The sequence below is a fragment of the Pyrus communis genome, chromosome 13 (genome assembly GCF_041283825.1).
Source record: "Pyrus communis isolate YQ-2024b chromosome 13, ASM4128382v1, whole genome shotgun sequence".
NCBI lineage: Eukaryota > Viridiplantae > Streptophyta > Magnoliopsida > Rosales > Rosaceae > Pyrus > Pyrus communis.
This window is the reverse complement of record NC_142577.1, coordinates 14,177,731-14,190,005: the sequence shown is the minus strand read 5'-3', so window position 1 is coordinate 14,190,005 and position 12,275 is coordinate 14,177,731. Positions and strand designations below refer to the sequence as shown.

At 37.4% G+C, this 12,275-nt stretch overlaps 2 protein-coding genes across 4 annotated transcripts; both read right to left on the bottom strand.

Annotated features, from left to right (window-relative positions):
• Positions 1–5,062: 5,062 nt before the first annotated feature.
• LOC137737468 (uncharacterized) lies at positions 5,063–5,921 on the bottom strand. Its single transcript, XM_068476956.2, has 2 exons — positions 5,583–5,921; positions 5,063–5,485 (listed from the first exon to the last, which is right to left on the bottom strand). The coding sequence occupies exons 1-2, from the start codon at positions 5,770–5,772 to the stop codon at positions 5,364–5,366; spliced, it is 312 nt and encodes a 103-aa protein (XP_068333057.1). The 5' UTR covers positions 5,773–5,921; the 3' UTR covers positions 5,063–5,363.
• Positions 5,922–7,614: 1,693 nt separating this feature from the next.
• On the bottom strand, positions 7,615–11,707 carry LOC137738304 (putative pentatricopeptide repeat-containing protein At3g25970). 3 transcript variants are annotated; one of them, XM_088682264.1, is made up of 3 exons: positions 8,625–11,707; positions 8,455–8,507; positions 7,615–8,332 (listed from the first exon to the last, which is right to left on the bottom strand). In XM_088682264.1, the coding sequence occupies exon 1, from the start codon at positions 11,585–11,587 to the stop codon at positions 9,059–9,061; it is 2,529 nt and encodes an 842-aa protein (XP_088538390.1). In that variant the 5' UTR covers positions 11,588–11,707; the 3' UTR covers positions 7,615–8,332; positions 8,455–8,507; positions 8,625–9,058. The 3 variants fall into 3 exon arrangements, with proteins under 3 accessions (XP_088538390.1, XP_088538389.1, XP_088538388.1); XM_088682263.1 differs by having other exon boundaries at positions 7,615–8,313; positions 8,398–8,507; positions 8,625–11,630; XM_088682262.1 differs by having other exon boundaries at positions 7,615–8,351; positions 8,625–11,623.
• Between the last annotated feature and the right edge of the window lie 568 nt (positions 11,708–12,275).

Here is a 12,275-nt window from a genome sequence, read left to right as displayed (position 1 = left end):
GGAAGTCTTAAAACATGACGCACCATTATTTGAATTGTAGATGGAAGAGTATGTATGGCTCCTCCTCCTCAATCGTCATGCCTCAGCCAGGCAGGAGGCAGCCAGCCAAGAAATTTTTTATTATGATCAGAACACGAATGATATATCATATGTTTTTATACAAATAACAAAAAATTTTACTTTTTAAGTTATTAACTTTTTAACACATATATTCCACTATTTATATAATAACATGTGGTGTACCACCTGTCCACCATTTATATAATGACATGTAGTGTACCACCTCATGTACCGGTCGTATTGAAAAATCTCTCCACCCAAGGAGGGTAGGTTATGTAACATCAATATCAATTTCGCCAAACAACGGTCGTCACCAGTCAAACGTTGCTTTCATGCAAAGCTGTTTCCATATGGACTTATCGGATAGGCCTATAAAATAAAAGATAGAATTTTATTCCTTTGTTTATAAAACCTAAAATATTCTTTTTTCTCTAAGATTGATAAAAACTACAGTAAGAAATAATAGGAAAAAAATAAAAATAAAGCAATGACGTTTCTACTTGCATACATCAGGGAAGTGGTTTTTACACACTGTTTTTTACTTCTCACATACTTCTTTTTATTTGTGGTATCAGATTGAATAAATCAAACAGAATCAACGATAATAATTAAATAAGGGTGTGTAAGATACTAAAATTGACGTTAGATTATTATTTCTCTATATTTGAGGCAAGTTCTAATTTCCAAGGTTTTGAGCTTAAATTTCAGCACAAAAAAACTTCTTGTTTTGGGGACACTCTTCTGTTGGATTTTTCATAACCTCACCGTACGTTTTCATTAAATAAAGCAGGGTAAAGTAGTTATAAGTTGGAGACCAAATTCTATGTGTTAGTGGTTTTTTTCACACACAACCGGAAAAAAGAAACGCTTCTTTTTAATAGTTCTTAAGAGCTTTCGTTAGATGATATTTGGTTAACGAACTTTGAGTGCACGGTTAACTACTCACTCATTCATATATTGGTTTGGAAAGAGAAGCATCATTAGTGTTTGGTCGCCTTTTTTTTTTATCTCCAATTTATTGTGATTGCATTGTTTTAGTTACATTGGCCAGTATTGAACTCTACAAGTCAAATAGAACTAAATTTCAATTAAATAAAATCTCGTAATAGTAAACGATTTATTAATTACAACCTCACATAAGCACAAGATACATATAAATCTCCTAATTGTTTATAGTGATTACAACTAATAATGTGTTAAGACTTATAATATGTGTAGGGTAATACCTCTAGATAAACTATAATAAGTTCATATGTAAAATAAATATATTAATAATTAAAATATACATGGTCGGTTCGGTTTGATTTTGGTCAGTTTCAAAAGCATCAACCTGAACCAATCCAAAAGTAAATCGGTTCAATTTGATTTTAAATTGTTTGACCTTTTTCTTGGTCAAAATCAAACCAAACCGACCAATATGGTTCGAATTGATCGGTTTTGTAAGTTTGATGTGCAGCCCTAAAGTTAAACTTGCGCTAGTATGTCGATGATGATTGAACCCCTTATGTATAGTTCAAATTGCCAAATCCTTCATCACCTATAATTGTCTATTGCTTGCTTTATTTGTTCTGCAAACCCCAAACTTTCAAACCTCCACTACTAGTGTTGCGTGGTGATTAGTCTATCTTAATCCCTAATTCAATCATTAAGGTCAAGAATCAAGATAATAAGATAGAATAGAAGCCACGTCATGTTTGACATGATTAGGTTGTTTATATTGTGGATATCATGATCGAAAGATTTATTTAAGAGACCCAATTATCCTTGTAACACATTTTAAATTAAGTGAATAAAACGCATGCTAATCTGTGGTTAAATGAAGGCTGAAATACCTTTGTGAGTCTTTCCAGCTTCCGAAAATAATGGATAACATTGACTTGCTACCGGTTGTCTCTCTTTTTATTAAAAAAAATATAAAACGTATGTTAATCCGGTCCTAATAAAAAAACATAAGTCCTCGTCAAATGTTGCTTTCTTGCTCAACCTCGGCCAGAGCATAGTGGTTACAAGTTGCACATAATTGCTATTGTCAATTTGAAACCAAATGATTGATTTGGAAGTGAGCCAATAGATTTCAAAATGGTTCATTGAAACTATTTGCAATAATATGAGACCTCATTCGTCTGACTCCGAACACCAATCCCACTGGCAATATTAGTGGAGGATTCACTAACTGGTGCATAAATATGGAATCGGATCCCCCTGAGCTTAGGAGGCTCCTCAGCAAATTACACGGGCCGTTGAAATTTGATCCAACTGTTACAATTATTATAACTTTTAGAAAAGTTTCTGTTTGTAACCGTTAGATCAAATTTCAACGGTCCGAATCCTTTGTTTAAGAAGCTTAACCTCCTAATCTCATGAGGGGGTCCGGTTCCCATAAATATATGTGTAAACTCCACACGTCACACACACATCTTTTCAACATACTTTAATCCTTCGAAGAAATTAAATCTCTACATGGATATCATCTTCCTATTCCTATTCATGTTTGGATTTCAAATCACCAAAAGCGTCTCTGTGTTGGATAAAAAAAAAAAAAATTAGAAGTACTTTTGGGGTTCAAAAAAACATTTAAAATACTTTCTGAAAGAAACGCCATCTGTGTAAATTTTTCAAGAAGCACTTTAAGTGCTTTTCCAAGAAACACTTCATGTGCTTCTAAAAAAGTGCTTTTAATGGGTTAAAAAAAGTACGTGAAGTGATTTCTGAAAGGAACACCATTTGTGTGATTTTTGCAAGAAGTATTTCAAATATCTTTTCAGAAAGCACCTCAACGTGCTTCTAATGGAAGCGCTTTTACTGAAAGAGTTTCTAAACACAAGTGCTTTTACTAGAAATTGGATATTCATGCCAAACAATTCCAACAATCACACATTTGATAATCATGTAAAGAGATCCAAAATCTACCTACAATGCAGCTCAAGGGAACATTGTTCATCTACTCAAAGCAATCCGCAAACTTGACATTCTTTTTCATGAAGCAAACATGATGAGAACTTCCGTGCCTCCAAAATAGGGGCTTTTCAAGCATCTTGACATATGAGTTACTACATTATCTTCGTAACTACCTGCACAGTTTCACCTTTTTTTCTTTTTTTCATCATCCGCTTTTCTTATTGCTCATCCATCATTTTGGTGCCACCAAACAAGTTGGTAGAACTACTTTGCATTCCAAATCACTCGTGTTGAAATCGAGCAAGAAAGGAGAAGAAAATTTGATGCGATGAATTACGCAAATAAATATTGGGAACTAATATTGGGACTGTGTCCACGAAAAGCTTATACATTACAAGCAACATGGCCAATCAATATAACACGAGGACACAACACGTTTGATGAAGGACAATCAGAAGGGATAGGAATACAGAAGATATCCGGACTGACTTCCCGTCTTTGGCATCACACCAAAGGTGTATCGGAGTCACTCCAACAGTGGAAATAGAAAAATTCCGGCATCACACCGAAGGTGCCTTGGAATCACTCCAAGGTTCGTGCCTCACAAACAAGCAAGAAATAAAAATTTCTTGCACTAACAATGATCTTAAAAGAAAAACAAAGTAGCCCTTCTTATAGGTAATTGGCACATGAATCTGGAAAGATCCACATCAATATACTTAGGAATTCTAAAGATTCATTTATGACACCAAATACATTAATATTGTAACGTAGCGAGACTCAAAGATAATGAACTTGCAGACTGTGTGTAGACAGGAAAGACTTAGAATTTGAACTTGGCTCGGTTTGATGCATCGCTACTCCAAGAGGAATATCTGTAAACCTGTTGTTTGAACCTAACAAGATGCTACGCATACAGAACCACTCATGAAACTGCTCAGAAATTGCTCTCTGAATGTTTCCTTTTCTCCATCCGCCCCCACTCTTCTCTATTCTTGTTCTGGATCATGACATAGTAAAAATTTAAACCAAACCCACGATAATGACATAGCAATTTGACCCTACTGAGGAATGGAACTTCTGGAGTGGATAACCTATAAACTTTTGCTCTGTAATCAGCAGTGATCTCATAGCTAAGAACCCGCTCACTAGCACCAATGATAAATGCAAAAACTCTTTACGATTGGGCCACATCTATATGCACACAAACACAAAAGACACATCCATTCTCTCAGAAGCAGCAGCATCAACGATTACATAGTGTGTTAAGTTTATAATAATTTGCAAGTATTCACTCAACAGTAATATCTCAGCACACGGAAACTTCACACAATAAGAACTTACATTGATTACCCAACCTTCATTTCTTTCACAAGTTTGTTCCCTCTATTTTCATCATTGTTTAATATTTGCTACCATTCGTAGACCTATTTTGTTTCATACGCATTCTAGTTTCAACAAAAAAAGCTCGTTCTTTCTATTCATATGTATGATAATTGCAAAAGAAAAGTTCGTACCACAACAACAACAAAGCCTTAGTAAGGTCAGCATTGAATCCTAGAATGCCAATAGAAATAATGTTTTCTAAATGTTCTTCAAGCTACACAATGTCTAAGCTTCAATCAAACTAGTTAATTATGTATTGAGAAAATAACCATCCAGAGGTTAAGAGTTAAGACTTTCATCAATAATGAGCTGGGGAAGAAAACAGCAAACTGAACAAGTTTACCACGAACACAGGTTTTACAGAAACACACATCGGTTCAGCAAACATTTATCTGACAATAAGAATGTTCCCATAAGGTTCATTCAACCAAATAGGAATAAGAGATCAAATATCTAACGTATTCCAGCTGGACGGAAGTCCAATTTCCAAGTTCCCTCCACAATGCTACATTAACTCGATAAACATAAAACCCAAACCTAAAAACCACAAAGGAAACACAAATAAAATAATTTCTCGGCTCCTGAAGACCATATGCATTGGCATTTAGCTTTGCCTTTATTCACATCATCCAAGCAAAGAAATTGCACAATGCAGTTTAAAATAAATAGATAGGTGGGAATGGGAAAAGAACATTTGGCACATTCGGCCTGAGCTAAATTATAAAGGGGGAAAAAACACAGCTCTTTTTATTTACTCATAATGTATGTACTGAGTATTTCCCCTACACAGCTCATGTAACAGGATAATGAGTAGACGTTCACTATTAATCCAGATTGTTAGTAGCACGCTTAAAAAACAAACTCTTCCTCTAGTACGAACAATCAGTATATATAATAAGCACATTTCAAGAAATAAGAAAAATAAACAAAACCCATTACAACAAAAACACTAAAAAGTAAGCAGGGATCTGTACATGTGAAGTTGGACGCAGAAGAAATGGAGTAATGGAATGCTGCTGCTACACAGGTGGAATGTTGGAGAAGGAGAAGCCCTTGTACCCTTTATACGCATAGTAAGCAATCCGCGTGTAATAGAAGCCCGGAAGAAACAAGATCCCACCAAGTATCGCAAAAAATAACCCTGAAATTATTGGAAAAAAAAACCCACCACAAATTAAGAAAAAAATTGAAAATTGAATAAAAGGGGTTTTACGGTTAGGGTTTGTGGGGTAGATTACCGTGGGCTTTGTCGCCGCCGACATGGTTGTAGGCCATCAGGATGCCGATTACAAGGCCCAGAGTGCCGGTGACGAGAAGGGCGAGGGCGAGGGCGATCTCTTTGATGGGAGGCTTGTTGCTGACCGTGTAGGAGTCCTCCATCATCATGTCCTCGTCTGTAATGGAAAACGCGTGATCGACGTACGCCATGGCTGATTGGATTGAGCTGTGAAAACTGGGTTAGGGTTTGTTTGGAATTCGAATTTGGGATTTTAGCTGAATTTTGGGTTTCGGTTTTGTGACAATTCAAAAGATGGAAGCTTTGGAGTTTTGGTAATGGTCAAAAGAGGAGAAGGGTCAGAGTCGGAACAGGATTGAGGAAGAAGAAGGTGTGATGGACACCGCGATTTGTGTGGTGCTGCCACGTGACATGTATGGAGTATTACGTCAGGTGTTACGTTTTCTCTTTCTTCATTTTTCGGTAGATCACAAGATGTATGATCCGTTACATAAGTTAACCTCGGTCCTCGTGTCACGTACACACACAGCGGATCTTTACTTTGCTTCAATTGGAAGTTGGTATTAACACATGATTTTTAGCAAACATCTTCACCCAATGCAAGTGGTCCTTTATACAGTGGTGAAAATGTATTGAATTCTTACATAATGGTGTGGGTTTGAAATTGTCAGTGACTAATCTAACAAAATTTATCCTTTAACAAATAACAATACAAGTTATGTCACTTAGTACTATGGTTTAGTGATATTTTTCTTTACTTGTAAGTGAGAGGTCTTAGGTTCGATTCTCACCAATAACGAATTTGAACAACATTATTACTAGCCCATTGTGAGGCTAAGCCCACCCCTTTCCCTTAGTGTAGATAATATCATATGTTCAAAAAAAAAAAAAAAAAAAAAACGATACAAGTTATAATTGTCCACGACACATTTTCATATTTTAAAAATGCTGCATTATAGCTTTATTATCAATGGAAGAAAAGTAAATGTAATTAGCAATACACATGATTATATACTCTATTTCTCCACGTCTCCGCTTTTGCAAGACTACCGATTCTTTTTAATTGAGAAAATTCACTACTTGAATGCATATCAAAATATAATTCCCAAGTTGATCTTGAAGTGCCCAGAGTTGACAAGTGAAAAATTCATTCAGATAAAACTTAGGAAAAACAAATTAGCTTTTGTTCATCAAAATCCAATAGAGCTATTTTATCTAGCAATCAGAGTGCATGTATGAAAGACAGCTCTAACCTTCAAAGGAGCAACATCCAAATTATCCATGGGTGTACGCTGGAGTTCGGAGAGTCAACTAACCCCCTTGCTCCTTAATGGGTCTACCCCTATGTTCAATGGAATTTCTTTTTATGATTCATAAGTTCAATCATTTTTTTTCCGATAGTTTTGTTTCAACATTCATGCTTTTAGTGAATTGAATAAATTGCTAGGTTGATATAATTTCGACAGAGTAGCTTTCTTGATATTTTGTCATCATAGGTACGAAGCCCCAATAAAGAATACAATGAGTTATTCTGCCGATGGTACCAATAAATAGCACCATTGTTGTGAGCCCCATTTTCGAAGCCTACATTGTAAGGCAGAATGACCAGCACTGCTCTCCAAGACTGATCAGTTTTGGAAGAGTAGATGTTGATCCTGATCAGCCGCTGCGACGATGCCCTCGACTCTTCAGTAACAAAAAAAGAGATTGTAAAAGGCTGATATCAGTGGATCAAAAGCCAAGTTGATCGGACTCGCAAGTCCTTTTTGTTGCTTTCACACTTGGGTGTTGAGACACCAACTCTCAAATAACTCAATTTGGACGAAAATTCACTACTCAACACAGTCCACTGGTGGAAGAATATACTACTTATTAGCATTTCTACACTTGTACCCCATGGATAATCCATTATGGTAACCACGAACTACGGTTAAGCATCTATGGTAAAACACATACAATGCATATTATCGTTTATGGTAATTACATATACACGCATAACCATAGTTAATATAAAGCATGACGCGCCTTACAGATAAGAGCAAACTAGGGACATCAAATGATTAATGTAAGACATGACGTTTCCTACAGAATAAGAACAAAATTGTCAAATGCAGCAGGAAATGAAACGAGTTTATGAAGAATGGTGTGCTGCCATTGGAAGCTATTGGAAGCAGTATTCTGCTTTTTGGAGACATACAATCCAGCAACTAGAAATAGTCCAAATTTACATTGGAGGAATGGTTCGTAACCTCCAGTAAGTGCCCCTATCCACCAATTTTCTGCTCCTATTTTGTTTCACCATAAACAATCATATGTGGATCGTGTTAAATCGGCGGCTGAATCACGAGTCCCTGACAAGTTATGGGTGATTTCTTCTGATTTCGATGTACGAGAGTAGCACGACTCAACTTGTTGCGAAGAGTACAATTTAGGCCAAATTAAGGTGGCAGCAATGGTAACCAACTAGTGAGAGTATGAATCTCATATCGTGAAAGTGCAGAAAGCAATCCCTCACAAAAATGACACGAGTCGGCTTCTCATCCAAGTATTACAGCTACTTGGTTTCACATAATAGTACATATTAGCTCATTTGCTTTCACATATCAGTCAACCCCCTCCTGATCCAGGCAGTTTAATCACAACCGCTGTGCTGCTGTATGGAGTATGGCCAACTCTAAGGCTGACACTAAACCTGCTGGAGAGATCACTTTCTTGGCGTTGGTGCTTTCGCCCTATGGGAGAGTTTTAAACCTAATGTCAACGGCACAAACTATACAAGTTATTAGATCACACAAACTGCTTAACTCACGGCTTACCAGTTTAGTAGTTCTTTACTCTGTTTGGAAGAAAGGAAAAGAACAAGTGAGCCATACCATGTCTTCATCTTTTCCAGTCTATCCTCACTTCTCAAGCCTTCTTCCTTAGTCTGCAAATTATATAACCTCCCTGAATTAATATTGGCTGCATATGCTGTAATTATTCCAGATTTTATAAAAGAAAAGACATAACTTTCTCATATTAAAAGCCACAATCACATGCATACCTTGATCACGTTCATGCAGAACTTCATTGCATAGAGCATTTTCACGAGTTGCCAAGTTAAACGATATTGTGAACATTGATTAGGTAACCTGACTGATTGCATCAATAACAGTTGGCTGGGAGTACAAGGATTTGCAGGTGCACAATGTTGGTTTCTCTCCTGTCCCCGCTACATGTATTGGTTGATTGATTGTTTCCATATGCTACTACTCTTTGAGTTCTTTGACGTTAACTTGGATGAAGACCCTGTCCAGAGACTTGTCTTCTTATCAAATGGGCAAGTTCTGCTTGAACTCTCGTCTGCACCACCAGATGCATAAAGAGAGGAACCCCATTCTGATTTGACCTTACCTGGTTCTACATTTCTCTCAAATTGATTTTCTTACTGAGGCAAACAATTGAAAGCTGTTCATCAACAGAGCGGAACCTCTTCCCCTATACCTCGATCCAACTATATCCTTTATTTTTTGGCACACCTCTTTCTATCATTTCCCTCCTTATCTTTGTAGCACCTTCCCAACTACCTGCTTCAGAGTACACCTTCGACAACAGTACATAAGGTACATCGTTTTCTGGAACCAACTGAACTAGCTTCTTAGCAGTCCATTCTCCCAACTCTCTGTTCCCATGTATCCTACAACCGCTAAGCAAGGATCTCAATATAGCAGGCCAAGGAGTATAAGGCATCACTTCAATCATTTGTCTAGCATCTTCAAGGTATCCGTGTCGTGAAAGCAGATCAACCATGCAACCATAAACATCCTGAGATACTGGTTCCATCTTGTAATCGGAGTTCATTAACTCAAACAAAGAACGACCTTGATCAACCCAACCCACATGACTGCAAGCTGCAATAGCAGACACAAATGTGGCTTGGCTGGGCTTTAGATTTGCCAACCGAATTTTCTCAAAGATATCCATCGCTTCCTCGGCCAGACCATGATGAGCGCAAGCCATGATCATAGCATTATATATAACCACGTCATCAGATCCAAGTGACTGGATAAAGGTCATCCTTGAATTTCCAATATCCCCACATTTTGCATACGCATCTATAACTGCACTAACAACAAAGACTTGCATGTGGAATCCCATTTTGATGACAATGGAATGGACAGATTTAACTAACTGATAGCTTGCAATATCGGCACAACTATTTAGAATGCTTCCCAATATAAATTCATCAGGCTTCCCACCAACTTCTCTCAGAGAGTTGAAAATCTTAATAGCTTCAAAAAAATGTCCCTGATGCACCAGAGCAGATATCATAGTTCCCCAAGATACCAAATCTAGTCTCTCAAACCCTTTAAGAAACTCAAAGGAATCATCCAGTAGTCCAAATCTAACATAGCACTTAATTAATGAGCTACAAACATATCCGTGGAAGGAGATGCCCGACTTGACAACTGCACCATGAATTTGTCTAGTCATATATTGGTGTTTATCATTATAGCAAGCTTCCAGTATGATGGAGAATGTGACTTCACTCGCTTCAACTCCCAAGTCCCATAAATTACAAAAGATCTGCATGGCTTCTGAATAACAATAGTTTGAATTATACCCAGAAATCAACTCATTCCAATAAGTTATGTTTTTGTAAGGTATGCCATCAAAAAACAAGTGTGCCATGTCCATAGCGCCACATCTAGAAAACATACTGATTATTGAGCTTTTGACATTAGGTTCATTCCAGAACCCATATTGTAATGCAAGGCAGAAAAACTGACGCCCAAGGTTAAGATCAAGTACCTCACCGCATTGCCTAAACAAGACTGAGAACGTAATATGGTTTGGCTTCATGTTTTCTAGCATGAACTCATGGACTAAGTTTGCAATTTCTCTTGCATTCTTGCCTTCAAAGAAGACCCCAAATGCGGTGTTCCACGATATGACATCTTTCGTTTGTATCCTATTGAAAACGTGCAAAGCCAAATCCATCCTACCATTTCTAGAGTACATATCCATAAGAGCATTCATGACTGAAGTACTTAATTTCAGCTCACTTTGGATGATCAATCCGTGAAGTTGCTTCCCAAAATCCAAATTTCCAACAACAGAGCAACCCTTTAGAGCATTAACAAAGGTGAACTGGTCCATGCTTATACCTTTGCATACCATCAAACATACAACTTTCAATGCTTCAAATCCATAGCCACATTGCCTGTAACCTCCAATCATAGCATTCCAACCGGCAGTATCAAGATTGCTTATAGACTCAAACACCCCCTTCGCCGATTCGACATCCTCCAACTTAGCATACATGTTCAAAACAGAACCACCCACATAGCAGTTCTGTTCGATCCCAGTTTTCAATGCAAAACAATGAACACTCATGCCGAATTCATATGCTTCGATACTAGCACACGCTGCACACCCCTTGAGAACACTACCAACAGTGAATTCATTCGGCCTCAACCCACTTCTTACCAGTTCCAAATAAAACTCCAAGCCCAATTCAAACTGACCGTCTTGGACGGCAGCCGAAATCATCAAAGTCCAAGTGACGAGGTTTCTCTCAGGCATTTCACCAAACAGTTGGAACGCATCACCCATAATCCCACATTTTGAGTACATTTTGATCAAATTATTGAATACAAAACCGTCATTAGTGAATCCCAACTTGATGACACGGGAGTGGATTTGGGTACCAAGAGAAGCTGACTTCAAATTGTCAGAGAGGGAAAGAGCAGCGGCAATGGCAGTTGGGTTTTTACCCATCACGAAATTGGAGGATGAAGTGCAGGATTTTGAACTGTAGAGTTTGGAGATCGCATGAAAGTGCCTGAGTGAAGGGCAGAGGCTGCCTTTTGAAAGTTCGAAGGTGAATAATCCCTTTGCCCACATTGCATTGCAGGTTGAAGTTGGGTCTTTTGGGAAAATGGGGAAAATCTTTTGAAATGTATTGGGTTTGTTTCGAAACTTGTTTGAAATTAAGATGTAGAATTCTTTCCCTCCTTTTCTCATCTCCTTCCTCCCCTCTTTCGACGTAACCTAATCGTTAACCGTTTAAGTAGGAAGGGAAAGGAAGAGAGATTAGAAGGGGGAGAGAATCCTCCTCCGTGTAAATTACTAAGGATTTTTTATAAATAAAATAATTGCATAGAAAAGACTATACTAACAAATGGATGAGAATCCTCTCCGGATCCTCTTTGTGGGCCTCCTAGGAATCCTCACATCATAATCGTTCATCGTACATCGTACGGTCAGTTTCGTTAGGTACTATTTGTGTTTAATTTTCAATAAAAAAATTCAAAATGATTTCTACCTTCACGATGTACGATAAACGGATCCTAGAATCCCATAATTTGGATCTAGATGGGATCCAAATCCCAAACAAGCAGCGGCCACCAGAATTAGGGGTAAGTTTGGTACGTACCAAAATTCACATGCCAATTACCACACTAAACTTTTGGTATGACAAACTCTTTAATAATTACCATACCAAATTTTCGGTATGTCAAATTTCGATATGCCAAACAGTTTAGTTCACGTGGCATGATAATTATAATTATCACTTTATTTTGCGCTACTTTATGGATCAAAATTTGACTTTTTTTAATTCAAAGCTCAAACATTTGTTTTTTCTATTTTTATGGCTTTATCTCGTAATCATGTTGCCTAAATTGAAAAACCTAAGGGCGTGTTTACTAAC